This window comes from Coregonus clupeaformis, chromosome 16 (genome assembly GCF_020615455.1).
Source record: "Coregonus clupeaformis isolate EN_2021a chromosome 16, ASM2061545v1, whole genome shotgun sequence".
Lineage (NCBI taxonomy): Eukaryota > Metazoa > Chordata > Actinopteri > Salmoniformes > Salmonidae > Coregonus > Coregonus clupeaformis.
Window position 1 is genome coordinate 21,173,544 of NC_059207.1, and position 26,616 is coordinate 21,200,159.

Sequence of the window (26,616 nt, forward strand, 5' to 3'; positions counted from 1 at the left end):
CTTCAGGTGACAACACGGGAAGAGGAAAAGCTACCTAGCTGCTTCCTTGGACAAACCAATCAAATGTTGTCCTATTAAAATGTCATGACTCACTGTTAATACAGATTCTAACTTTTTCGGGAGGTTATTTCACACACAAAAAAAAACTGAACCTAATAGGATGATTCAACTCTTATGGAAAAGGATTTCCAAGTGTATCAAGGCTAAACTATAGTGGAAACTCTTCTCGTCTTCCCTGTCATGGGGCTTGTGCTACCTGAGCTAAACGCTACGTAGTGACCAAGCTAAGTTAATGACATGCCTCTCTCAAGGCTGAATGCTAATGGGGTACACGCATGGTAAAGACCATAGTAATGAGAGGGACAGGGAGCCAGTGAATGAGTGACCCCCGCCCCCCCCTCTACCCACCCATAGCTGTGATGCTGAACGCCCTCCAGCCCCCCCTCTACCCACCCATAGCTGTGACGCTGAACGCCCTCCAGCCCCCCCTCCCCCCACCCATAGCTGTGACGCTGAACGCCTCCAGCCCCCCTCCCCCCACCCATAGCTGTGACGCTGACCGCCCTCCAGCCCCCCTCCCCCACCCATAGCTGTGACGCTGAACGCCCTCCAGCCCCCCCTCCCCCCACCCATAGCTGTGACGCTGACCGCCCTCCAGCCCCCACCACCCATAGCTGTGACGCTGACCCCCACCCCCACCCATACAATCCCAGATGCATAAATATGTCCCCGGTTCGAGACGATGGACATCAGCTCTGAGCGAACCAAAGGGTACCAATAGCCCCAAAGAGCAGCAGCAGCCGAGACAGAAAGCTACAGAATCCCACAGCAGCAGCCGAGAGAAAGCTACATAATCCCACAGCAGCAGCCGAGAGAAAGCTACAGAATCCCACAGCATAGCAGAGAGAAAGCTACAGAATCCCACAGCACAGCAGAGACAGAAAGCTACAGAATCCCACAGCAGCAGCCGAGAGAAAGCTACAGAATCCCACAGCATAGCAGAGAGAAAGCTACAGAATCCCACAGCACAGCAGAGACAGAAAGCTACAGAATCCCACAGCAGCAGCCGAGAGAAAGCTACAGAATCCCACAGCAGCAGCCGAGAGAAAGCTACAGAATCCCACAGCACAGCAGAGACAGAAAGCTACAGAATCCCACAGCACAGCAGAGACAGAAAGCTACAGAATCCCACAGCACAGCAGAGACAGAAAGCTACAGAATCCCACAGCACAGCAGAGACAGAAAGCTACAGAATCCCACAGCACAGCAGAGAGAAAGCTACAGAATCCCACAGCAGCAGCCGAGAGAAAGCTACATAATCCCACAGCAGCAGCCGAGAGAAAGCTACAGAATCCCACAGCATAGCAGAGAGAAAGCTACAGAATCCCACAGCACAGCAGAGACAGAAACAGACTCCAGAACCGGAAGCCAGAACTTCCAGAACTCAACATGCAACAGCTCCAGGTGAGATAGAAGTTTCTGTTGTTATTGATCTGTTTGTAAGTAGCCAGTGGTACTGTCCAGGGGATGCTTGATGAGGGGCTAGGGACTAGAGACAACTTTCACTATGAATGTTGAATGCTCTTGATTGCCATTGGCTATTCCTATGCAGTGGGGCTTCGGCTTTATGTAAAGACAGACTATGTGCTTTGATTGTGTATATTCCTCCTATAAAGTTGGAATTGCTATCAGGCTAGTTCTTATAGCAGAGTATGAGCTACTGACTGACCGGCTGAGGATTTTTTTTAATGGAAGGTCAAACCGTCAAATTAATTGTTTGTTTGAGTTTTCATTCGAATGGTTTTATGGTACAGGAGTTGAATGTAGCTAGGGATTTTCTGGCATTTGGACAAATTCCTTTTAAGAGTTTAAAGAGCTGGTTAAAAAAATACATTTCATTTAAGCTAAGGCTAGTTGTTGTATTTAGTTGCACAGATGTAATGTTCACTCCCTGGTGTTTTACTCAGCTTCAGCTGCCAGTAGCCTAATGACAGGACATTATGTAATTAAACCAGGGACAGTAAATCCCTGGGTTTAACAATGATATTCAACCCCATTGTGTTGTGTTTTCCGTGTTCGGCTCCAGCTCAACATTGATACTCAACGCTCTGTGTTTTCTCCCTTGGTGTGTTTTCCTACGCAGCTCCTGCGTCTGCTGCTCCTGCGCTTCCTGGGTCACTGCCTGTGTGCTTCCTGGGTCACTGCCTGTGTGCTTCCTGGGTCACTGCCTGTGTGCTTCCTGGGTCACTGCCTGTGTGTTCCCCTGGGTCACTGCCTGTGTGCTTCCTGGGTCACTGCCTGTGTGCTTCCTGGGTCACTGCCTGTGTGCTTCCTGGGTCACTGCCTGTGTGCTTCCTGGGTCACTGCCTGTGTGCTTCCTGGGTCACTGCCTGTGTGTTCCCCTGGGTCACTGCCTGTGTGCTTCCTGGGTCACTGCCTGTGTGTTCCCCTGGGTCACTGCCTGTGTGTTCCCCTGGGTCACTGCCTGTGTGTTCCCCTGGGTCACTGCCTGTGTGTTCCCCTGGGTCACTGCCTGTGTGCTTCCTGGGTCACTGCCTGTGTGCTTCCTGGGTCACTGCCTGTGTGTTCCCCTGGGTCACTGCCTGTGTGTTCCCCTGGGTCACTGCCTGTGTGCTTCCTGGGTCACTGCCTGTGTGCTTCCTGGGTCACTGCCTGTGTGCTTCCTGGGTCACTGCCTGTGTGCTTCCTGGGTCACTGCCTGTGTGCTTCCTGGGTCACTGCCTGTGTGCTTCCTGGGTCACTGCCTGTGTGCTTCCTGGGTCACTGCCTGTGTGCTTCCTGGGTCACTGCCTGTGTGTGCCCCTGGGTGGCCAGTGTGTGGACAAGAGCTTCTGCACTAGCAGCCTGGAGGAGTACCACGCACGGCTAGCAGCTAGCAGCCTGGAGGAGTACCACCCACAGCTAGCAGCCTGGAGGAGTACCACCCACAGCTAGCAGCCTGGAGGAGTCCCACCCACAGCTAGCAGCTAGCAGCCTGGAGGAGTACCACGCACGGCTAGCAGCCTGGAGGAGTACCACGCACGGCTAGCAGCCTGGAGGAGTACCACGCACAGCTAGCAGCCTGGAGGAGTACCACGCACAGCTAGCAGCCTGGAGGAGTACCACGCACGGCTAGCAGCCTGGAGGAGTACCACGCACGGCTAGCAGCCTGGAGGAGTACCACGCACAGCTAGCAGCCTGGAGGAGTACCACGCACGGCTAGTCAGCCTGGAGGAGTACCACGCACGGCTAGCAGCTAGCAGCCTGGAGGAGTACCACGCACAGCTAGCAGCCTGGAGGAGTACCACGCACGGCTAGTCAGCCTGGAGGAGTACCACGCACAGCTAGCAGCCTGGAGGAGTACCACGCACGGCTAGTCAGCCTGGAGGAGTACCACGCACGGCTAGCAGCCTGGAGGAGTACCACGCACGGCTAGCAGCCTGGAGGAGTACCACGCACGGCTAGTCAGCCTGGAGGAGTACCACGCACAGCTAGCAGCCTGGAGGAGTACCACGCATGGCTAGTCAGCCTGGAGGAGTACCACGCACGGCTAGCAGCCTGGAGGAGTACCACGCACGGCTAGCAGCCTGGAGGAGTACCACGCACGGCTAGTCAGCCTGGAGGAGTACCACGCACGGCTAGTCAGCCTGGAGGAGTACCACGCACGGCTAGTCAGCCTGGAGGAGTACCACGCACAGCTAGTCAGCCTGGAGGAGTACCACGCACGGCTAGCAGCCTGGAGGAGTACCACGCACGGCTAGCAGTCTGGAGGAGAACCACGCACGGCTAGCAGCCTGGAGGAGTACCACGCACGGCTAGTCAGCCTGGAGGAGTACCACGCACGGCTGCTGGAGTACCACGCACGGCTAGTCAGCCTGGAGGAGTACCACGCACGGCTAGCAGCCTGGAGGAGTACCACGCACGGCTAGTCAGCCTGGAGGAGTACCACGCACGGCTAGTCAGCCTGGAGGAGTACCACGCACGGCTAGCAGCCTGGAGGAGTACCACGCACGGCTAGTCAGCCTGGAGGAGTACCACGCACGGCTAGTCAGCCTGGAGGAGTACCACGCACGGCTAGTCAGCCTGGAGGAGTACCACGCACGGCTAGCAGCTAGCAGCCTGGAGGAGTACCACGCACGGCTAGCAGCCTGGAGGAGTACCACGCACGGCTAGCAGCCTGGAGGAGTACCACGCACGGCTAGCAGCTAGCAGCCTGGAGGAGTACCACGCACGGCTAGCAGCCTGGAGGAGTACCACGCACGGCTAGCAGCCTGGAGGAGTACCACGCACGGCTAGCAGCCTGGAGGAGTACCACGCACGGCTAGCAGCCTGGAGGAGTACCACGCACGGCTAGCAGCCTGGAGGAGTACCACGCACGGCTAGCAGCCTGGAGGAGTACCACGCACGGCTAGCAGCCTGGAGGAGTACCACGCATGGCTAGCAGCCTGGAGGAGTACCACGCACAGCTAGCAGCCTGGAGGAGTACCACGCACAGCTAGTCAGCCTGGAGGAGTACCACGCACGGCTAGCAGCCTGGAGGAGTACCACGCACGGCTAGCAGCTAGCAGCCTGGAGGAGTACCACGCACAGCTAGCAGCCTGGAGGAGTACCACGCACGGCTAGCAGCTAGCAGCCTGGAGGAGTACCACGCACGGCTAGTCAGCCTGGAGGAGTACCACGCACAGCTAGTCAGCCTGGAGGAGTACCACGCACAGCTAGCAGCCTGGAGGAGTACCACGCACAGCTAGTCAGCCTGGAGGAGTACTACGCACGGCTAGCAGCCTGGAGGAGTACCACGCACGGCTAGCAGCTAGCAGCCTGGAGGAGTACCACGCACGGCTAGCCGCCTGGAGGAGTACCACGCACAGCTAGCAGCCTGGAGGAGTACCACGCACGGCTAGCAGCTAGCAGCCTGGAGGAGTACCACGCACGCCTAGCAGCTAGCAGCCTGGAGGAGTACCACGCACAGCTAGCAGCTAGCAGCCTGGAGGAGTACCACGCACGGCTAGCAGCTAGCAGCCTGGAGGAGTACCACCCACAGCTAGCAGCCTGGAGGAGTACCACCCATAGCTAGCAGCCTGGAGGAGTCCCACCCACAGCTAGCAGCTAGCAGCCTGGAGGAGTACCACGCACAGCTAGCAGCCTGGAGGAGTACCACGCACGGCTAGCAGCTAGCAGCCTGGAGGAGTACCACGCACGGCTAGCAGCCTGGAGGAGTACCACGCACGGCTAGCAGCCTGGAGGAGTACCACGCACGGCTAGTCAGCCTGGAGGAGTACCACGCACGGCTAGCAGCCTGGAGGAGTACCACGCACGGCTAGCAGCTAGCAGCCTGGAGGAGTACCACGCACGGCTAGCAGCCTGGAGGAGTACCACGCACGGCTAGCAGCCTGGAGGAGTACCACGCACGGCTAGCAGCTAGCAGCCTGGAGGAGTACCACGCACGGCTAGCAGCCTGGAGGAGTACCACGCACGGCTAGCAGCTAGCAGCCTGGAGGAGTACCACCCACGGCTAGCAGCCTGGAGGAGTACCACGCACGGCTAGCAGCTAGCAGCCTGGAGGAGTACCACCCACGGCTAGCAGCCTGGAGGAGTACCACGCACGGCTAGCAGCTAGCAGCCTGGAGGAGTACCACGCACGGCTAGCAGCCTGGAGGAGTACCACGCACGGCTAGCAGCCTGGAGTACCACCACGCACGGCTAGCAGCCTGGAGGAGTACCACGCACGGCTAGCAGCCTGGAGGAGTACCACGCACGGCTAGCAGCTAGCAGCCTGGAGGAGTACCACGCACGGCTAGCAGCCTGGAGGAGTACCACGCACGGCTAGCAGCCTGGAGGAGTACCACGCACGGCTAGCAGCCTGGAGGAGTACCACGCACGGCTAGCAGCCTGGAGGAGTACCACGCACGGCTAGCAGCCTGGAGGAGTACCACGCACGGCTAGTCAGCCTGGAGGAGTACCACGCACGGCTAGTCAGCCTGGAGGAGTACCACGCACGGCTAGTCAGCCTGGAGGAGTACCACGCACGGCTAGCAGCCTGGAGGAGTACCACGCACGGCTAGCAGCCTGGAGGAGTACCACGCACGGCTAGCAGCCTGGAGGAGTACCACGCACGGCTAGCAGCCTGGAGGAGTACCACGCACGGCTAGCAGCCTGGAGGAGTACCACGCACGGCTAGCAGCCTGGAGAAGTACCACGCACGGCTAGCAGCTAGCAGCCTGGAGGAGTACCACGCACGGCTAGCAGCTAGCAGCCTGGAGGAGTACCACGCACGGCTAGTCAGCCTGGAGGAGTACCACGCACGGCTAGTCAGCCTGGAGGAGTACCACGCACGGCTAGCAGCCTGGAGGAGTACCACGCACGGCTAGCAGCCTGGAGGAGTACCACGCACAGCTAGTCAGCCTGGAGGAGTACCACGCACGGCTAGTCAGCCTGGAGGAGTACCACGCACAGCTAGCAGCCTGGAGGAGTACCACCCACAGCTAGCAGCCTGGAGGAGTACCACCCACAGCTAGCAGCCTGGAGGAGTACCACGCACGGCTAGCAGCTAGCAGCCTGGAGGAGTACCACGCACGGCTAGCAGCTAGTCAGCCTGGAGGAGTACCACGCACAGCTAGCAGCCTGGAGGAGTACCACGCACGGCTAGCAGCTAGCAGCCTGGAGGAGTACCACGCACGGCTAGCAGCTAGCAGCCTGGAGGAGTACCACGCAAGGCTAGCAGCCTGGAGGAGTACCACCCACAGCTAGCAGCCTGGAGGAGTACCACGCACAGCTAGTCAGCCTGGAGGAGTACCACGCACGGCTAGTCAGCCTGGAGGAGTACCACGCACGGCTAGTCAGCCTGGAGGAGTACCACGCACGGCTAGTCAGCCTGGAGGAGTACCACGCACGGCTAGCAGCCTGGAGGAGTACCACGCACGGCTAGTCAGCCTGGAGGAGTACCACGCACGGCTAGCAGCCTGGAGGAGTACCACGCACGGCTAGTCAGCCTGGAGGAGTACCACGCACGGCTAGCAGCCTGGAGGAGTACCACGCACGGCTAGTCAGCCTGGAGGAGTACCACGCACGGCTAGTCAGCCTGGAGGAGTACCACGCACGGCTAGTCAGCCTGGAGGAGTACCACGCACAGCTAGTCAGCCTGGAGGAGTACCACGCACGGCTAGTCAGCCTGGAGGAGTACCACGCACAGCTAGCAGCTAGCAGCCTGGAGGAGTACCACGCACAGCTAGTCAGCCTGGAAGAGTACCACGCACAGCTAGTCAGCCTGGAGGAGTACCACGCACAGCTAGCAGCCTGGAGGAGTACCACGCACGGCTAGTCAGCCTGGAGGAGTACCACGCACGGCTAGCAGCCTGGAGGAGTACCACGCACGGCTAGTCAGCCTGGAGGAGTACCACGCACGGCTAGTCAGCCTGGAGGAGTACCACGCACGGCTAGTCAGCCTGGAGGAGTACCACGCACGGCTAGCAGCCTGGAGGAGTACCACGCACGGCTAGCAGCCTGGAGGAGTACCACGCACGGCTAGTCAGCCTGGAGGAGTACCACGCACGGCTAGTCAGCCTGGAGGAGTACCACGCACGGCTAGCAGCCTGGAGGAGTACCACGCACGGCTAGTCAGCCTGGAGGAGTACCACGCACGGCTAGTCAGCCTGGAGGAGTACCACGCACGGCTAGTCAGCCTGGAGGAGTACCACGCACGGCTAGTCAGCCTGGAGGAGTACCACGCACGGCTAGTCAGCCTGGAGGAGTACCACGCACGGCTAGTCAGCCTGGAGGAGTACCACGCACGGCTAGTCAGCCTGGAGGAGTACCACGCACGGCTAGCAGCTAGCAGCCTGGAGGAGTACCACGCACGGCTAGCAGCTAGCAGCCTGGAGGAGTACCACGCACGGCTAGCAGCCTGGAGGAGTACCACGCACGGCTAGCAGCCTGGAGGAGTACCACGCACGGCTAGCAGCTAGCAGCCTGGAGGAGTACCACGCACGGCTAGCAGCCTGGAGGAGTACCACGCACGGCTAGCAGCCTGGAGGAGTACCACGCACGGCTAGCAGCCTGGAGGAGTACCACGCACGGCTAGCAGCCTGGAGGAGTACCACGCACGGCTAGCAGCCTGGAGGAGTACCACGCACGGCTAGCAGCCTGGAGGAGTACCACGCATGGCTAGCAGCCTGGAGGAGTACCACGCACAGCTAGCAGCCTGGAGGAGTACCACGCACAGCTAGTCAGCCTGGAGGAGTACCACGCACGGCTTGCAGCCTGGAGGAGTACCACGCACGGCTAGCAGCTAGCAGCCTGGAGGAGTACCACGCACAGCTAGCAGCCTGGAGGAGTACCACGCACGGCTAGCAGCTAGCAGCCTGGAGGAGTACCACGCACGGCTAGTCAGCCTGGAGGAGTACCACGCACAGCTAGTCAGCCTGGAGGAGTACCACGCACAGCTAGCAGCCTGGAGGAGTACCACGCACAGCTAGTCAGCCTGGAGGAGTACCACGCACGGCTAGCAGCCTGGAGGAGTACCACGCACGGCTAGCAGCTAGCAGCCTGGAGGAGTACCACGCACGGCTAGCCGCCTGGAGGAGTACCACGCACAGCTAGCAGCCTGGAGGAGTACCACGCACGGCTAGCAGCTAGCAGCCTGGAGGAGTACCACGCACGCCTAGCAGCTAGCAGCCTGGAGGAGTACCACGCACAGCTAGCAGCTAGCAGCCTGGAGGAGTACCACGCACGGCTAGCAGCTAGCAGCCTGGAGGAGTACCACCCACAGCTAGCAGCCTGGAGGAGTACCACCCATAGCTAGCAGCCTGGAGGAGTCCCACCCACAGCTAGCAGCTAGCAGCCTGGAGGAGTACCACGCACAGCTAGCAGCCTGGAGGAGTACCACGCACGGCTAGCAGCTAGCAGCCTGGAGGAGTACCACGCACGGCTAGCAGCCTGGAGGAGTACCACGCACGGCTAGCAGCCTGGAGGAGTACCACGCACGGCTAGTCAGCCTGGAGGAGTACCACGCACGGCTAGCAGCCTGGAGGAGTACCACGCACGGCTAGCAGCTAGCAGCCTGGAGGAGTACCACGCACGGCTAGCAGCCTGGAGGAGTACCACGCACGGCTAGCAGCCTGGAGGAGTACCACGCACGGCTAGCAGCTAGCAGCCTGGAGGAGTACCACGCACGGCTAGCAGCCTGGAGGAGTACCACGCACGGCTAGCAGCTAGCAGCCTGGAGGAGTACCACCCACGGCTAGCAGCCTGGAGGAGTACCACGCACGGCTAGCAGCTAGCAGCCTGGAGGAGTACCACCCACGGCTAGCAGCCTGGAGGAGTACCACGCACGGCTAGCAGCTAGCAGCCTGGAGGAGTACCACGCACGGCTAGCAGCCTGGAGGAGTACCACGCACGGCTAGCAGCCTGGAGTACCACCACGCACGGCTAGCAGCCTGGAGGAGTACCACGCACGGCTAGCAGCCTGGAGGAGTACCACGCACGGCTAGCAGCTAGCAGCCTGGAGGAGTACCACGCACGGCTAGCAGCCTGGAGGAGTACCACGCACAGCTAGCAGCTAGCAGCCTGGATGAGTACCACGCACGGCTAGCAGCCTGGAGGAGTACCACGCACGGCTAGCAGCCTGGAGGAGTACCACGCACGGCTAGCAGCCTGGAGGAGTACCACGCACGGCTAGTCAGCCTGGAGGAGTACCACGCACGGCTAGTCAGCCTGGAGGAGTACCACGCACGGCTAGTCAGCCTGGAGGAGTACCACGCACGGCTAGCAGCCTGGAGGAGTACCACGCACGGCTAGCAGCCTGGAGGAGTACCACGCACGGCTAGCAGCCTGGAGGAGTACCACGCACGGCTAGCAGCCTGGAGGAGTACCACGCACGGCTAGCAGCCTGGAGGAGTACCACGCACGGCTAGCAGCCTGGAGGAGTACCACGCACGGCTAGCAGCCTGGAGGAGTACCACGCACGGCTAGCAGCTAGCAGCCTGGAGGAGTACCACGCACGGCTAGCAGCTAGCAGCCTGGAGGAGTACCACGCACGGCTAGTCAGCCTGGAGGAGTACCACGCACGGCTAGCAGCCTGGAGGAGTACCACGCACGGCTAGCAGCCTGGAGGAGTACCACGCACAGCTAGTCAGCCTGGAGGAGTACCACGCACGGCTAGTCAGCCTGGAGGAGTACCACGCACAGCTAGCAGCCTGGAGGAGTACCACCCACAGCTAGCAGCCTGGAGGAGTACCACCCACAGCTAGCAGCCTGGAGGAGTACCACGCACGGCTAGCAGCTAGCAGCCTGGAGGAGTACCACGCACGGCTAGCAGCTAGTCAGCCTGGAGGAGTACCACGCACAGCTAGCAGCCTGGAGGAGTACCACGCACGGCTAGCAGCTAGCAGCCTGGAGGAGTACCACGCACGGCTAGCAGCTAGCAGCCTGGAGGAGTACCACGCAAGGCTAGCAGCCTGGAGAAGTACCACCCACAGCTAGCAGCCTGGAGGAGTACCACGCACGGCTAGTCAGCCTGGAGGAGTACCACGCACGGCTAGTCAGCCTGGAGGAGTACCACGCACGGCTAGTCAGCCTGGAGGAGTACCACGCACGGCTAGCAGCCTGGAGGAGTACCACGCACGGCTAGTCAGCCTGGAGGAGTACCACGCACGGCTAGCAGCCTGGAGGAGTACCACGCACGGCTAGTCAGCCTGGAGGAGTACCACGCACGGCTAGCAGCCTGGAGGAGTACCACGCACGGCTAGTCAGCCTGGAGGAGTACCACGCACGGCTAGTCAGCCTGGAGGAGTACCACGCACGGCTAGTCAGCCTGGAGTAGTACCACGCACAGCTAGTCAGCCTGGAGGAGTACCACGCACGGCTAGTCAGCCTGGAGGAGTACCACGCACAGCTAGCAGCTAGCAGCCTGGAGGAGTACCACGCACAGCTAGTCAGCCTGGAAGAGTACCACGCACAGCTAGTCAGCCTGGAGGAGTACCACGCACAGCTAGCAGCCTGGAGGAGTACCACGCACGGCTAGTCAGCCTGGAGGAGTACCACGCACGGCTAGCAGCCTGGAGGAGTACCACGCACGGCTAGTCAGCCTGGAGGAGTACCACGCACGGCTAGTCAGCCTTGAGGAGTACCACGCACGGCTAGTCAGCCTGGAGGAGTACCACGCACGGCTAGCAGCCTGGAGGAGTACCACGCACGGCTAGCAGCCTGGAGGAGTACCACGCACGGCTAGTCAGCCTGGAGGAGTACCACGCACGGCTAGTCAGCCTGGAGGAGTACCACGCACGGCTAGCAGCCTGGAGGAGTACCACGCACAGCTAGTCAGCCTGGAGGAGTACCACGCACAGCTAGCAGCCTGGAGGAGTACCACGCACGGCTAGTCAGCCTGGAGGAGTACCACGCACGGCTAGTCAGCCTGGAGGAGTACCACGCACAGCTAGTCAGCCTGGAGGAGTACCACGCACGGCTAGTCAGCCTGGAGGAGTACCACGCACGGCTAGCAGCCTGGAGGAGTACCACGCACGGCTAGTCAGCCTGGAGGAGTACCACGCACGGCTAGTCAGCCTGGAGGAGTACCACGCACGGCTAGCAGCCTGGAGGAATACCACGCACGGCTAGCAGCCTGGAGGTGTACCACGCACGGCTAGTCAGCCTGGAGGAGTACCACGCACGGCTAGCAGCCTGGAGGAGTACCACGCACGGCTAGTCAGCCTGGAGGAGTACCACGCACGGCTAGTCAGCCTGGAGGAGTACCACGCACGGCTAGCAGCCTGGAGGAGTACCACGCACGGCTAGCAGCCTGGAGGAGTACCACGCACGGCTAGTCAGCCTGGAGGAGTACCACGCACGGCTAGCAGCCTGGAGGAGTACCACGCACGGCTAGCAGCCTGGAGGAGTACCACGCACGGCTAGTCAGCCTGGAGGAGTACCACGCACGGCTAGTCAGCCTGGAGGAGTACCACGCACGGCTAGCAGCTAGCAGCCTGGAGGAGTACCACACACGGCTAGTCAGCCTGGAGGAGTACCACGCACAGCTAGTCAGCCTGGAGGAGTACCACGCACAGCTAGTCAGCCTGGAGGAGTACCACGCACGGCTAGTCAGCCTGGAGGAGTACCACGCACGGCTAGTCAGCCTGGAGGAGTACCACGCACGGCTAGTCAGCCTGGAGGAGTACCACGCACGGCTAGTCAGCCTGGAGGAGTACCACGCACGGCTAGTCAGCCTGGAGGAGTACCACGCACGGCTAGTCAGCCTGGAGGAGTACCACGCACGGCTAGTCAGCCTGGAGGAGTACCACGCACAGCTAGTCAGCCTGGAGGAGTACCACGCACAGCTAGCAGCCTGGAGGAGTACCACGCACGGCTAGCAGCTAGCAGCCTGGAGGAGTACCACGCACGGCTAGTCAGCCTGGAGGAGTACCACGCACAGCTAGTCAGCCTGGAGGAGTACCACGCACAGCTAGTCAGCCTGGAGGAGTACCACGCACAGCTAGCAGCCTGGAGGAGTACCACGCACAGCTAGCAGCCTGGAGGAGTACCACGCACAGCTAGCAGCCTGGAGGAGTACCACGCACAGCTAGCAGCCTGGAGGAGTACCACGCACGGCTAGCAGCTAGCAGCCTGGAGGAGTACCACGCACGGCTAGCAGCCTGGAGGAGTACCACGCACGGCTAGCAGCCTGGAGGAGTACCACGCACGGCTAGTCAGCCTGGAGGAGTACCACGCACGGCTAGTCAGCCTGGAGGAGTACCACGCACGGCTAGTCAGCCTGGAGGAGTACCACGCACGGCTAGTCAGCCTGGAGGAGTACCACGCACGGCTAGCAGCCTGGAGGAGTACCACGCACAGCTAGTCAGCCTGGAGGAGTACCACGCACGGCTAGTCAGCCTGGAGGAGTACCACGCACGGCTAGCAGCCTGGAGGAGTACCACGCACGGCTAGCAGCCTGGAGGAGTACCACGCACAGCTAGTCAGCCTGGAGGAGTACCACGCACGGCTAGTCAGCCTGGAGGAGTACCACGCACGGCTAGCAGCCTGGAGGAGTACCACCCACAGCTAGCAGCCTGGAGGAGTACCACGCACGGCTAGCAGCCTGGAGGAGTACCACGCACGGCTAGCAGCTAGCAGCCTGGAGGAGTACCACGCACGGCTAGCAGCCTGGAGGAGTACCACGCACGGCTAGCAGCCTGGAGGAGTACCACACACAGCTAGCAGCCTGGAGGAGTACCACGCACAGCTAGCAGCCTGGAGGAGTACCACGCACAGCTAGTCAGCCTGCCCAACCGCCTCAACGAACGCAGTGTAGCCGCCTGGACCTACGTGTGAGTACCTTTACCAGATGGATGGATTGGAAGGAATGTATTACACTATTAAAATCCATGTACAGCCACACACTTATGAGTGCTAATCACCATTGCAGCCTTGCTTACTAGGCTTCTGAGACTGTGTGCAATGCATGTTTCCTTTCTAGGATATAAAATGTATGTATTTTTTCAAGGAAGTATTTTGTGACTTTTGGTTCTGAGTCTGATTATCTTGTTTTCTCTTCCTCCTTCTAGACAAAACATCGACTTGAACCGGGTTCCTCAGGTCCTGTATGAAGCCAACTGCCTTGAAAGCCACTCCTGTAAGGGTTTGGACAGCACCCCCAGCCTGGAGACAATCCCCATCACCCTCAGGATGCCCGTGTTGAGGAAAACCCCCCACTGTGCCTCCTTCTCCCTGGAGTTCGAGCCCATCAATATAGCCTGTATATGCGCCACTTCCAGACAAAGCTGATTTCGAACTGCTCGATTGTAAATTAAAGTATTTATTTATTTTGGTTATAAATGTTGAGGCTATAAATGAGATTTAATGTGTGTTTCGAATGTTTTTTTTGACATAAGGGTAAAGATGTATTATTATTGTTATTATTGACATCACTCAGTCTAAGTTCAAACTCATGTTAGTTGTTTGCTATGACATTGAAAATATCTTGGTCATTGGTCAAGAATAAATCAAATGTTCACTTACCATCTGCTTAAAGCTTAAAACAGTAAATAAACTCATTTTACAGCACAAAACAACGTGTTTCTCTGTTGCTTTACATGGAGTTAATCATATTAGATATGGAATTACTCACAAGGTGAAAGATAACTAACTACTTCTGCTGGCTTTTCCCTGATAAATGGCTGTTGATTCCTAGCTTGCTAGGTGTTTACAATAAGGAAGTTAGCTAGCTAACTAGTTGCTTTAACATAGTAAGCATTAGAGATCACTTACCTTTAGATAGGATTTTGGCAATTGACTGAGCTAACGACGGCTTCTCCGCTACCATCAAAACTGTCTTCATGACTGGAAACTGCACAGCGACACTAGCTAGCCGGCTGAGAACAAATAGCTGCTATTTACAAAATGTAAATAACAATATTCTATTTAGATGTAATTACAATAATGGAACTCGTGAATACAAGTTATAAGAAGCATAAATGCCATGGAAAAGCTAATTATCAAGTTAGTGGCTGGCACAAAAGAAACACAATGCCGCCATGACAGTTTCTAGATGCTCTTCCAGGTGAAAGTGTAACGTGACCGGAAGTAGATCCGAAATATTGGTGAATTGAGTATCGGCACAGAGAGAATTTGGTATCGGCTTTGGTATCGGTCTGCAGAGCTGCCAGCTCTCACGCATTTGACACTATTCTCACGCTCACACGGCTTATATCTCACGCTTTGAAAATTACTGTTTTTATTTTTCTAATTAGTCCATTGTATAGTCAGTGCGTTAACTTTTCAACTGTACTCCAAATCGTTTCGAATTCAGAGCATCTGCGACTGCAATTTAACATCATGAGCGGAACCTCTATCATTGCGCCTGGCTTGCCACAGCACTGTGAACCCCCGTCACATTGAAGCATATGATTGGTCTAGTTATGTAAGGGATCAAGAGGATTGGATGCATTTTCTTAAAGAAACGCCCCTCAAAATTAGAGTGGCGCTGAATGGAGAGCGAGAACGTTCTCCGCTGAGTTTATAAAACTGTAAAAAGAGCCGCATGGTAGCGCTGTTTTATGTACAAAGTTATCAGCAAAATGAGGTTGCTGTTACACCCGTCCCTATTGCAGAATGCAGCCTTTTGACAGCAAGTACTAAAATCGATTTAATCCACGCTTGCATTAGTCCCCTCGTTTGGTGATTGGAATGTAGGTTGTGACAACGAAAAAGCAGCAGAGCCCTAAATACAGTATGTTGCGGGAAAAGTTTGGTAGGGTGACCTGATTTGTAACTATGAAAATAATTTTGTCGAACAGATTGTGAACCCAAAAGTGTACTTTTTTGATTCTAGAGGGGGAACAAAACATCGGGGAAAAAATGTGGTTAGTTGGGGCAAATTTATGCCATCTTTCTTCAGGAGATTTAATCTATTTTCTTTATTTAGTCTGATCAGTGGAACAATTCTCATTCTTAACAATGGGCTAAAACATAGAGTAATTATATGCAAGAACACTACAGTTATTCCCCACACTTATTTTATATTCCACTTCTTCACAATTTTTCCAGTGTTATCACATATTGAAATCTGATATGCCTACTTGTGTCTTTGAAAATGAATGATATGAGGCTATGTATTTTTTCAGCCATTCATGGACAGTTTTGAATAAGTCATACAAATAAGCATTGGATATTAAATGCTCCAGGAATCAAATATAATTTTTGACATTTTAGTATTTTGCACATGCTAGGGAGAGATGGTAGGGGGACTCACAGCTCATAAACACATCATATTCTGTCTATGTAGAGTAAGATAATAGCAAGGATCTTCAACTGGCAGGCATAAACTACCTGAATATTGATATTCATTAGATTTTCATAAAGGTTGGGTGATTTTGAGAAATGAGTTGAACATTTTCAAACACCCAGCACTTGGGAAACTCAGGTGTGGCCAACGAAAAAGCAGTTTATCGACAAGGAGACTGCGATATATGATTTGGTTACCCACTGCCATCAACCATTAATATAAGTATTTCCCGTGGTGTAGTGGTAACACTCCCCGGCACGTGTCACATACAACTTTCCACCTGAGAACAGGGGTCAATCCCTGCTTCCAACCTTCCCACTGTTTCTCCCATTTGCTTGTCTCCCTATCACATTTAATTACAGCCTGAATAAAGTGTCAAACCACCGGAAAAAGATGTTAAAAACCATATTAGCATACTTTAAATTTCATCCCCCCCCCCCAAAATCTCAAAGTAACAAAGTCGTCGAATTTTGAGTGTTCATTTAATTTTCAAAGCATCCTGAATACAATAAATAAATAAAATCCACCCTGGTCATATGCCTAAGCCATGTCAAAATACATAGAATTGCAGGAAATTAGCTTTAAAATAGTAACATTTTCCTGGGGGGAGGACCCCCCCGTTTAGGGGTTGTGCCAGGAGGCAATGAAATTCACATAGCAAATCTCACTCCAAGCTTTCTTCAAAAGTTGGCAGCCCTGGGTCTATGTTTCGTATGGAGATTGTTTAGGAAAGCTTTCTTTGCCATCTCTGGTAAGTATGTACTGTGTTATAAAAGCTCATACAGTGGTAACTAAAAGGAACAATGAGGTAAGCTACTTTGATCAATCATTTGCTATTAACGCAAAGGAGACTGTTGACACTTTAAACACGTTCCTAAAAAAAAAAAATCCATAGGCTGGTAAAGTGTAGGACTCTACTGTGGTCCTCTGTAGCTCAGCTGGTAGAGCACGGCGCTTGTAACGCCAAGGTAGTGGGTTCGATCCCCGGGACCACCCATACATAAAAAATTTATGCACGCATGACCGTAAGTCGCTTTGGATAAAAGCGTCTGCTAAATGGCATATTATAATTATTACTACTGTAAATGGTACTGTGTAGAACTCTACTGTAAATGGGGTACTGTGTAGGACTCTACTGTAAATGGGGTACTGTGTAGGACTCTACTGTAAATGGGGTACTGTGTAGGACTCTACTGTAAATGGGGTACTGTGTAGGACTCTACTGTAAATGGGGTACTGTGTAGGACTCTACTGTAAATGGGGTACTGTGTAGGACTCTACTGTAAATGGGGTACTGTGTAGGACTCTACTGTAAATGGGGTACTTTCATTCTCTGTTTCATTCTCTCTATGCAATAAAACATATTCTCTCACGCACACATGAGCACTATGGACTGGAAGAGAGTATTCAGGATATTGTGGCCGCTACACAGACGCACGCACGCACACACTCACACACACACACACACACACAAGAACAAGAACAGTAATTACTCTGTTTTAGCCCATTGTTAAGAATGAGAACTGTTCCACTGATCAGACTAAATAAAGAAAATAGATAAAATCTCCTGAAGAGAATATGACATGAATTTGCCCCAACTAACCACATTATCTTTTGATGTTTTGTTCAACACTGAGCAAGCAGGAAAAGAGGGGAAACAGTTGACATCATATGGATATGTAACGATCCCGGCAGTCTGAGTCGGGTCCTGTCTGTGGACTAGTTTTTATGTTCGTTATCTCCAGTTTCCCGAGGGTTCTGGAACGCTCCGGGGAGCTCTCTTGATTTCCGCACCTGCATCCCATCAGCAATCTGCACACCTGGTCCTGATCATCACCCTTCTTAGGCTCTGGCCTAACATCCATTCCCTGCCGGATCGTTAGCCATGAACAGTAGGTTTACCAGAGTATCAGTCTTAGAGCCTAGCGTTAGTTTTGTTGTTTTTGCACCTTGTTGGTTTGTTGCTTACTTACCCCGTTTTGTTCCATCTGCAGTCACCCGTCCGGAACCTTCATCCAACCTCTGCCTGGTGGTCGGCGGCTGCCGACTCCAGGATGGGATCAACCACTGCACCCCCAACAACTAATCAACGCCGCCCGCTCTGTTCCCTGGATTATTCAGCATCACTCTTGAATTTGTAAATAAACACTCACCTTCGTTTCAACTTACCTTGTCCTGGTCTGCTTCTGGGTTCTGGCTTAGCAACTCGTGACAGAACGATCCGGCCAGTAATGAACCCAGCGGACCTGGACTCTGTTCGCCATGCCATTACCCAGCAGGAGAAGATGTTGGGCCATCATAGCACGGTACTACAGGAGATCGCGTTGTCAGTTCGGAACCTTTCTACCGGTCTGACGGAGGTCCAGAACCAACGCAAGTGTCCGGTGGAGGATCCACTACCGGTTTCACCCATCTCGCCTGCCGCTTCTGAAGCTGTGTCCTTCCGTGAGCCCAAGGTTCCGACGCCGGATAAATATGAGGGGGAGCTGGGAAGATGCCGTTCCTTCCTTATGCAGTGTGGATTAGTGTTCGATCTGCAGCCCTACTCTTATGCCACGGACAAGGCTAGGATAGCCTTTGTGATTGAGTTGCTGCGTGGTCGAGCGCTGGAGTGGGCTTCAGCCGTTTGGGAACGACAGGATCCCTGCATGGCTTCATACCAGGGGTTCACGGCCGAGATGAGGAAGCTCTTCGACCATTCCGTCCGAGGGAGGGACGCAGCTAGGCGCCTGTTTTCGCTTCGCCAAGGAACTCGCAGCGTGGCCGACTTCGTGATCGAGTTCAAGACGTTGGCTGTGGAGAGTGGGTGGAATGAGGAGGCTCTGCAAGCGGCCTTTTACCAGGGTCTGTCGGAGCAGCTCAAGGATGAGTTGATCTACTATCCGGAGCCTAGTGACCTGGACAGCTTGGTAGCCTTGTCTATTCGGGTGGATAATCGAGTCCGAGAGCGAAGGAGGGAGAAGCAATGGGTTCCGTCCAACCGATCAGCTTCTCAGGTTCCAGTCGGGTCGTCAAACTGCGCGGCTCGCTAAAGTTGGGAGGACTTTTAGCGAGCCAGTTTCGACCTCTCAATACCTCTGTCAGACCCCGTTTCCCGGCTACCCTTATGAACAGGAATCAGAGCTTAGCGATTAACGCTTTTATCGATTCAGGTGCCGATGGAAGCTTTCTAGATGCCGAGTTGGTGGAACAGCTGGGGCTTTCCAAGGAGCAATTGCCGGAAGCCATTGAAGCTACCACTCTGGACGGCAGTAGTCTGGCACGTATCACGATGAGGACTGAACCGGTTAAGATGCGGTTGTCGGGGAATCATTCTGAGATGATTTCATTCTTCATTCTGCCGTCTTCCCATGTTCCTCTGGTCCTTGGATACCCCTGGCTGAAGGAACACAATCCCACGTTCGATTGGGTGACGGGCAAGGTAACGAGTTGGAGCCTTGATTGTCATGCTAACTGTCTCAAGACTGCCTGCCCCCATTCGGTTCCCAGTCAGGTGATTGAGGCTAAACCCCCAGATTTGTCCCTGGTTCCCGAGACATATCACGATTTGGGGAAAGTTTTCAGTAAGCAGAAGGCTCTGTCACTCCCTCCCCACCGACCATATGATTGTGCCATCAACCTGTTCCCTGGAGCTGTCTACCCCAAGGGAAGGTTATACAGTATCTCCCGACCTGAACGTGAGGCTTTGGAGACCTACATCAAGGAGTCCCTAGCTGCTGGTCTCGTTCGTCCTCGTCATCACCCCCTGGGGGCAGGATTCTTCTTTGTGGGTAAGAAGGATGGCTCTCTTCGACCGTGTATTGATTATCGGGGGTTGAATGACATCACGGTCAAGAACAAGTATCCCCTGCCCTTGATGAGTTCTGCCTTCGACTCCTTACAGGGTGCTACGGTGTTCACCAAGCTAGACCCTACGCAATGCGTATCACATGGTCCGGATCAGAGAGGGGGACGAGTGGTTGACGGGTTTCAATACACCGATGGGTCACTCGAGTATCAGGTGATGCCGTTTGGACTGACCAATGCTCCAGCGGTATTCCAGAGTATGGTGAACGACGTCCTGAGAGATATGATCGGTCTCTTTGTGTTTGTTTACCTGGATGACATTCTGATCTTCTCGAAGGAACCTTCCGACCACGTCCAGCATGTCCGGCAGGTTCTGCAGCGATTGTTGGAGAATCGCCTGTTCGTGAAGGCCGAGAAGTGCGAGTTTCACGCCCACACGACATCCTTTCTCGGGTACATCATCTCCAGGGGAGAGATTAGGATGGACCAGGAGAAGGTTAGAGCGGTTCTGGAATGGGCCCAGCCCGGTACGAGATTGCAGCTCCAGAGATTTTTGGGGTTTGCGAATTTCTACCGCAGATTCATCCGGGATTACAGCCGTGTGGCCGCTCCGTTAACTGCCTTGACTTCCAGTATCAGGACCTTCAAGTGGAATCCGGAGGCGGATCGAGCGTTTCTGGATTTGAAGAGGCGATTCACCAACGCACCGATTCTCTCTCAACCGGACACGGCCCGTCAGTTCGTCGTTGAAGTGGACGCGTCTGATGTGGGAGTTGGCGCCATCCTGTCGCAGCGATGCTCCACGGACAGTAAACTCCATCCCTGCGCCTACTACTCTCGTCGCCTTTCGCCTGCGGAGAGGAATTACGATGTGGGTAACCGGGAGATTCTCGCGGTGAAACTTGCCTTGGAGGAGTGGCGCCACTGGTTGGAGGGGGCGGAGCAACCGTTTATTGTCTGGACTGACCACAAGAATCTTGCTTACGTGCAATCGGCTAAACGTCTCAACTCCCGTCAGGCCAGGTGGGCGTTGTTTTTCGGACGATTCAAGTTTTCCCTGACGTTCCGACCTGGATCTAAGAACGGCAAGGCGGACGCCTTGTCCCGGATGTTCTCCAAGACGGAGGAGAGTGGGTCCAAGACCGAGACAATTCTCCCCGGAACTGCGTCGTGGGAGCAGTTATGTGGAAGATTGAGGAGGAGGTGCTGGCGGCCCTTCGGACTCAGCCCGGTCCCGGTAACGGTCCACCCGGTCGGTTGTTTGTGCCTGAGTCGGTTCGTCCTGCTGTCCTCAAATGGTCCCACGCCAGCAAGATGGCTTGTCACCCTGGCGTGGCTCGGACAATGGCGTTTCTTCGCAGACGTTTTTGGTGGCCTGCCATGGCCGAGGATACTCGGGGTTATGTTGCTGCCTGTCCAGTGTGTGCGCAGAATAAGAGTACCAATCGGCCCAGCTCTGGACTACTTCACCCCCTTCCTATTCCCCGGCGACCATGGTCGCATCTGGCCCTGGACTTTGTCACTGGGTTGCCCGCTTCTGAGGGGAACACGGTCGTTCTGACTATCGTGGACAGATTCAGCAAGTTCGCCCACTTTGTGCCAATTGCCAAGCTTCCCTCTGCCTCGGAGACGTCCGAGATCCTGGTTAGGGAGGTTTTCAGGGTCCACGGGTTGCCCAGTGATATCGTTTCCGACCGTGGCCCTCAGTTTACCTCTGCTGTCTGGAAGTCCTTCTGTTTGGCCATTGGAGCTACAGTCAGTCTCACATCTGGTTTTCACCCCCAATCTAATGGTCAGGCGGAGAGAGCCAACCAGAAGATGGAATCCACGCTACGCTGCCTGGCCTCTTCCAACCCCACCTCCTGGGTCTCTCAGTTGCCTTGGGTTGAGTATGCCCACAATACTCTCCCTACATCTGCCACTGGGATGTCTCCCTTCCAGTGCCTGTATGGCTACCAACCTCCCTTGTTCCCTTCTCAGGAGAAGGAGCTCTCAGTGCCTTCTGTTCAGGTCCATATTCGTCGTTGCCACCGGACCTGGCATCGGGCCAGAAAAGCACTCCTTAGAGTTTCGGACCGGTATCAGCTCCAGGCGAATCGTCGCCGGATCCCCGCTCCCACCTACACCATCGGAGATAGGGTCTGGTTGGCCACACGGGATCTTCCTTTACGGACTGAGTCTAGGAAGTTGTTACCGAAGTTCATTGGTCCGTTTGTGGTGGAGAAGGTGATCAATCCCGGTGGCAGTTCGACTCAAACTCCCGAGGACGCTCAGAGTCCATCCCACCTTTCATGTCTCCTGCCTCAAGCCTGTTTTTCTCAGTCCTCTGTTGCCTCCTCCGCCTCCTCCTCCTCCTCCTCGGATGATCGGAGGTGGTCCTGCCTACACGGTGCGTCGCATCATGGATTCCAGACGGCGGGGCCGGGGTTTCCAGTATCTCGTGGACTGGGAGGGGTATGGTCCTGAAGAGAGGAGTTGGATTCCGCGGCGACAGGTCCTAGATGCTGACCTCATCAGTGACTTCTACCGCCTCCATCCTGGCGCTCCGGGGAGTCCGCCCGGTGGCGTTCGTCGGAGGGGGGGTACTGTAACGATCCCGGCAGTCTGAGTCGGGTCCTGTCTGTGGACTAGTTTTTATGTTCGTTATCTCCAGTTTCCCGAGGGTTCTGGAACGCTCCGGGGAGCTCTCTTGATTTCCGCACCTGCATCCCATCAGCAATCTGCACACCTGGTCCTGATCATCACCCTTCTTAGGCTCTGGCCTAACATCCATTCCCTGCCGGATCGTTAGCCATGAACAGTAGGTTTACCAGAGTATCAGTCTTAGAGCCTAGCGTTAGTTTTGTTGTTTTTGCACCTTGTTGGTTTGTTGCTTACTTACCCCCCGTTTTGTTCCATCTGCAGTCACCCGTCCGGAACCTTCATCCAACCTCTGCCTGGTGGTGGCGGCTGCCGACCCAGGATGGGATCAACCACTGCACCCCCAACAACTAATCAACGCCGCCCGCTCTGTTCCCTGGATTATTCAGCATCACTCTTGAATTTGTAAATAAACACTCACCTTCGTTTCAACTTACCTTGTCCTGGTCTGCTTCTGGGTTCTGGCTTAGCAACTCGTGACAGGATAACTGGCAGGAATACCGTTTTATTTCTCTAAAATAAATTGCGTATTAAAATACATGAACAGTAAAATGAAGAAATTTATTTAGGCTTTATTTTTGATGAGCCTCTTGACACTGGTTGAAATTACATTGAACCAACATGGAATAGACATTGAATTGACGTCTGTGCCCAGTGGGTAATGATTGAAACACAAGACAAAATTACAAAACATTATGTTCATCCAGAGGTAGTTTCTACCAGACAAAAAGGGTACTACGTCACAGCAGCCTAGCCTAGCGGCAGACAGACAGAGAGACCAGGGACCAGAGGATAAGTGGCATCTATTGTGATAGACATTTAGTGGTGCATAATGAATCAATAATGATATGTTGAATGGATGGGTTGGTGGGTTAGTGGGTGAATTAATGATTGAAATGAATGAAAAAATGCTAATGATTCAGGATGTAGGCCTACCAGAAAATGGTTGGAAACATATTCTATTCTGTGTCAGCACAGTGGGGAGCTGTAAAGTAGAGAGTGGAAAAGTTCAAACCACAATAAGGACCACTTAATCAACCACTGTTAGAGCCGATTTGGGCATATTTTGTATAAAAGACTGAACATACTGAGCTCCATGTACATTTGTGTAAATATATTAAATATTAATGTATATGATGAAATATTAGGTACGTACCTTTATGATTTATTTACCGGATTGAGATATATTCATTTGTTATTAGTGTAACTCAGTTTTTGGCCCCCCCTCTTGCCCATTCATTGTACTGTGTTAATTGTGTTAGTATAAAGGCAGGAAGTTGGGCCTTCGGGGGGAGGAGTCCTTGCTAGATGCGGGAGCGGTATAGTTTTTTGACCATATAGACATACAGACAGACAGGTCATATTATATTATGTATTTGCATTTCAAGTAATCTCTGCTTTAAGTTGATTGGAGAATACCTTTTTGTTAGATAAGAAGAATAAACATTTTTTGTTGCACTATATCCCTGGATCTCATTGAATGTTTGGCCGTTTGGAAACGTTGAGTGTGGACTGTATGCGTCCGAAACAACCCCGCTTCAGGCTAGGGCAGTGGCTATGGTAAAGAGGAAAGGAAGCCACTACAGTCAAGTCAAAAAACTCCGTGAAGGATTACTACCGGAAGGAAATCTCCGGTTCGGACACATTCTGGATTTTGTTCTATTTGTAATTGCATTCGGACCATAAGGACAGCTCGCTTGGAAGGATTTGAACTCCTAGATTTCGCCAGCCGTGAGTAACCACTGCGAATGAATGAGCTGCCCTGTTCAAGGCGATCGTTTGATCATGCATATTATGGAAGCGCAAATGTGCTTATAATTGGAATGTTTGATAAACTTGGGAATGGAATTCAAAATACAGCGCTATGAAAACAATTAAGAAGTTTAAGTTTGGGAAACACAGATCCTATGCACAATGTAGCCTAATCATATATCTAATATTTGGCCTAACGTGGAAATGCAATCCATCAACGCAACGAATGCAACTTAAGGATCTAAAGATACTGCGTGTTAAAACTTCATTAAAGGGACAAAACCTCAACGGGATGAAATGTTTAAAACGCATCTAAAATGCCAAACTTGCACATGTGCAATTCAAAATGGGTCAATATGCTGAAATGGATGACTGTGTTTTTAAAGATTAAAGGAGGTCTAAAGGGGCATTACGTTTAACAATCAAACCAACAACCGTGTCATTGTAAATTGAGTGAACTAAAAGTGAATGATGGAGGAGGAAATCCCAAATAAGACTCCACTGGAGAGGGCAGAGGAGCATCTAAATTCACTCTATGCAGCCCGGAGAGGCAAACTTGGAGTGTGTACACGCAAAATGAATGAAATAAAAGTCCTTCTTGTTGATGGAGGAAACATTGCAACTGTGAATGAGAGTCTTGAAGCATTTGATGCTGTGCTCAATGACTTTAAGAAGGCTCATGAATCTGTGCTAGAGCTGGTCACAGAGGAGGAACAGGAACAGGAGAGCATTAACTATTATCAACCAAGAATGAGAACTTATGAACATTTCCTGAAAGAGGTGGAAATATGGAAAAAGGCTGAAGTTGAGCCACAAACGCTCATTGAACCACATGACAGCATTTCCAATGTGTCAAAAATATCAAGTAAAACTAAGTATTCTAAGACTGCTTCCTCAGTGTCCTCTGAACGCCTTAAAGCCGAGGCAGAACGAGCAGCTCTACTAGCTCGCCAAGCATCATTACAAGACAAGCATGCATTGGAACTGGAGAAAGCTCAACTGAATGTTAGGATGGAAAAAATGGCACTGGAAACGGACATAGCAGCATATAATGCCAAACTGAAGGTCCTGGAGAGTACCGAGTCAACTTCTCAATCCCATTCTGTGGCAGCCCATTTACTAAGCCAAGAAGATGGAATGAACTCTTATTTTGAGAAACAGGAACCAGAGGTCTATGTGGATCCTGAACCATCACCTGTTGAGTTTGCTGCATTAGGTGCAGTTCCAAAGACCCCACTACAAAGAGTTTTACAACAACCGACCACAAAGCCATCAAACCCTATTCCGAAAACAGTCGTAAACCACACTCTTCAGCAGCCAACAGCAAGGTCTAGCAATCGACACAGAATCAACACTGCGGGTATCAGCCATAATACCAGCCATGATAACCTCTCTACTGTCATGCAAAGGCAGAATGAAATTGCTGACCTCCTTGTACTACAGCACAAACAAGCCACACTCCCTGTTAGGGAGATACCTATGTTTGACGGTGATCCTCTAAACTTTAGGCCATTCATGCGTGCATTTGAGCATGGTATAGAAGATAAGACAAGCAGTCACCAGGATAGGCTCTATTACCTGGAACAATACACCTCTGGTCAGCCCAAGGATCTGGTCCGTAGTTGTCTGCATATGGAAGCCAGAAGAGGCTATGCAGTAGCTAAGAGGTTGTTAAAGGAACACTTTGGCAATGAAATCAAAGTCACCACTGCTTACATGGAAAAGGCTTGGAACTGGACAAACATCAAACCCGATGATGGAAAGGGACTGGGTGGTTATGCACTCTATCTAAGAGGTTGCTGTAACGCTATGCAAGACCTACAGAACATGGAAGAGCTTAATCTTCCCTCCAACATAAAGCTGATCATGTCAAAACTTCCCTACAAACTAAGGGAAAAATGGAGGTCTATGGCCTGTGATATTTTAGAGAGAAGTCACCTGAGGGCCCAGTTCAGTGACCTGGTAACGTTCATGGAAAAACAGGCCAAAATACTGCAGGATCCGTTGTATGGAGATATTCAAGATCCCCTGTACAACAAAAGGTTTTTAAAACCCAAAACAGAAGCTGACTTTAAACAGCAGTTCAAGTCCAAGAGTAGGGGAAGCAGCTTTGCCACTACAGTAGCTGTAGTGGCAGATTGTGACTCTGAAAAACCTTTAAAAGAACAAACATTCAAAGTAAAGAGACCAGGCACCTACCCTTCTGATGCTCCCAGTATCTCATGTATATTTTGTGCTGGTGCGCATTTATTGGTCGACTGCCAACAGGTGAAGGCACAGCCACATGAATTCAAGGTTGAGTTTCTGAGATCAAAAGGCCTTTGTTTTGGCTGTTTGATGAGAGGACACTTAAGCAGAGAATGTAAAAGAAGGATGACCTGTCAGAGCTGTCAAAGAAAGCACCCCACTATCCTGCACATTGAAGGAAGAGAGAGATTTAGATCTCAAAAGGCAGATATGAGTGGTGTAGCAGTAAAGTGGGAGGAGACTGTCAGCAGTGCTCTTGTTTCACTGGAAGCTGGTGAAGATACGGGGCCGGTACAGATTGTGCACTTGCAATTGTGCCAGTTCAAGTAAAGGTGGCAAATGGAAGCAAGTCTGTGTTAACCTATGCGTTTCTCGATTCTGGTAGCTCAGCAACATTTTGTACGGAGAGACTCATGAGGCAG

General features: G+C 53.6%; 2 protein-coding genes across 2 annotated transcripts in view; one reads left to right on the forward strand and one right to left on the reverse strand.

Moving 5' to 3' along the window:
- top3b (DNA topoisomerase III beta) overlaps nt 1-14,552 on the reverse strand; it is a 62,664-nt gene extending 48,112 nt beyond the window's left edge. Inside the window, exon 1 of the mRNA XM_041900346.2 lies at nt 14,254-14,552. Coding sequence (XP_041756280.1) covers nt 14,254-14,323 — 70 coding nt within the window. The 5' untranslated portion in view covers nt 14,324-14,552. The remainder of the gene's footprint in view (nt 1-14,253) is intronic.
- LOC121584462 (interleukin-17A-like) lies at nt 1,450-14,019 on the forward strand. Its single transcript, XM_045225639.1, has 5 exons — nt 1,450-1,464; nt 2,144-2,174; nt 2,798-2,873; nt 13,236-13,313; nt 13,551-14,019. Exons 1-5 carry the CDS (start codon nt 1,450-1,452, stop codon nt 13,768-13,770), a joined length of 420 nt encoding a protein of 139 aa, XP_045081574.1. The 3' UTR covers nt 13,771-14,019.
- Nucleotides 14,553-26,616: the final 12,064 nt, after the last annotated feature.

Coding starts and splice junctions, on each gene's coding strand:
- LOC121584462 (XM_045225639.1), top strand. Junction 2,874..13,235: donor TGCACTAGCAGCCTGGAGGA/GTACCACGCACG, acceptor CACAGCTAGCAG/CCTGGAGGAGTACCACGCAC. Junction 13,314..13,550: donor GTAGCCGCCTGGACCTACGT/GTGAGTACCTTT, acceptor TCCTCCTTCTAG/ACAAAACATCGACTTGAACC.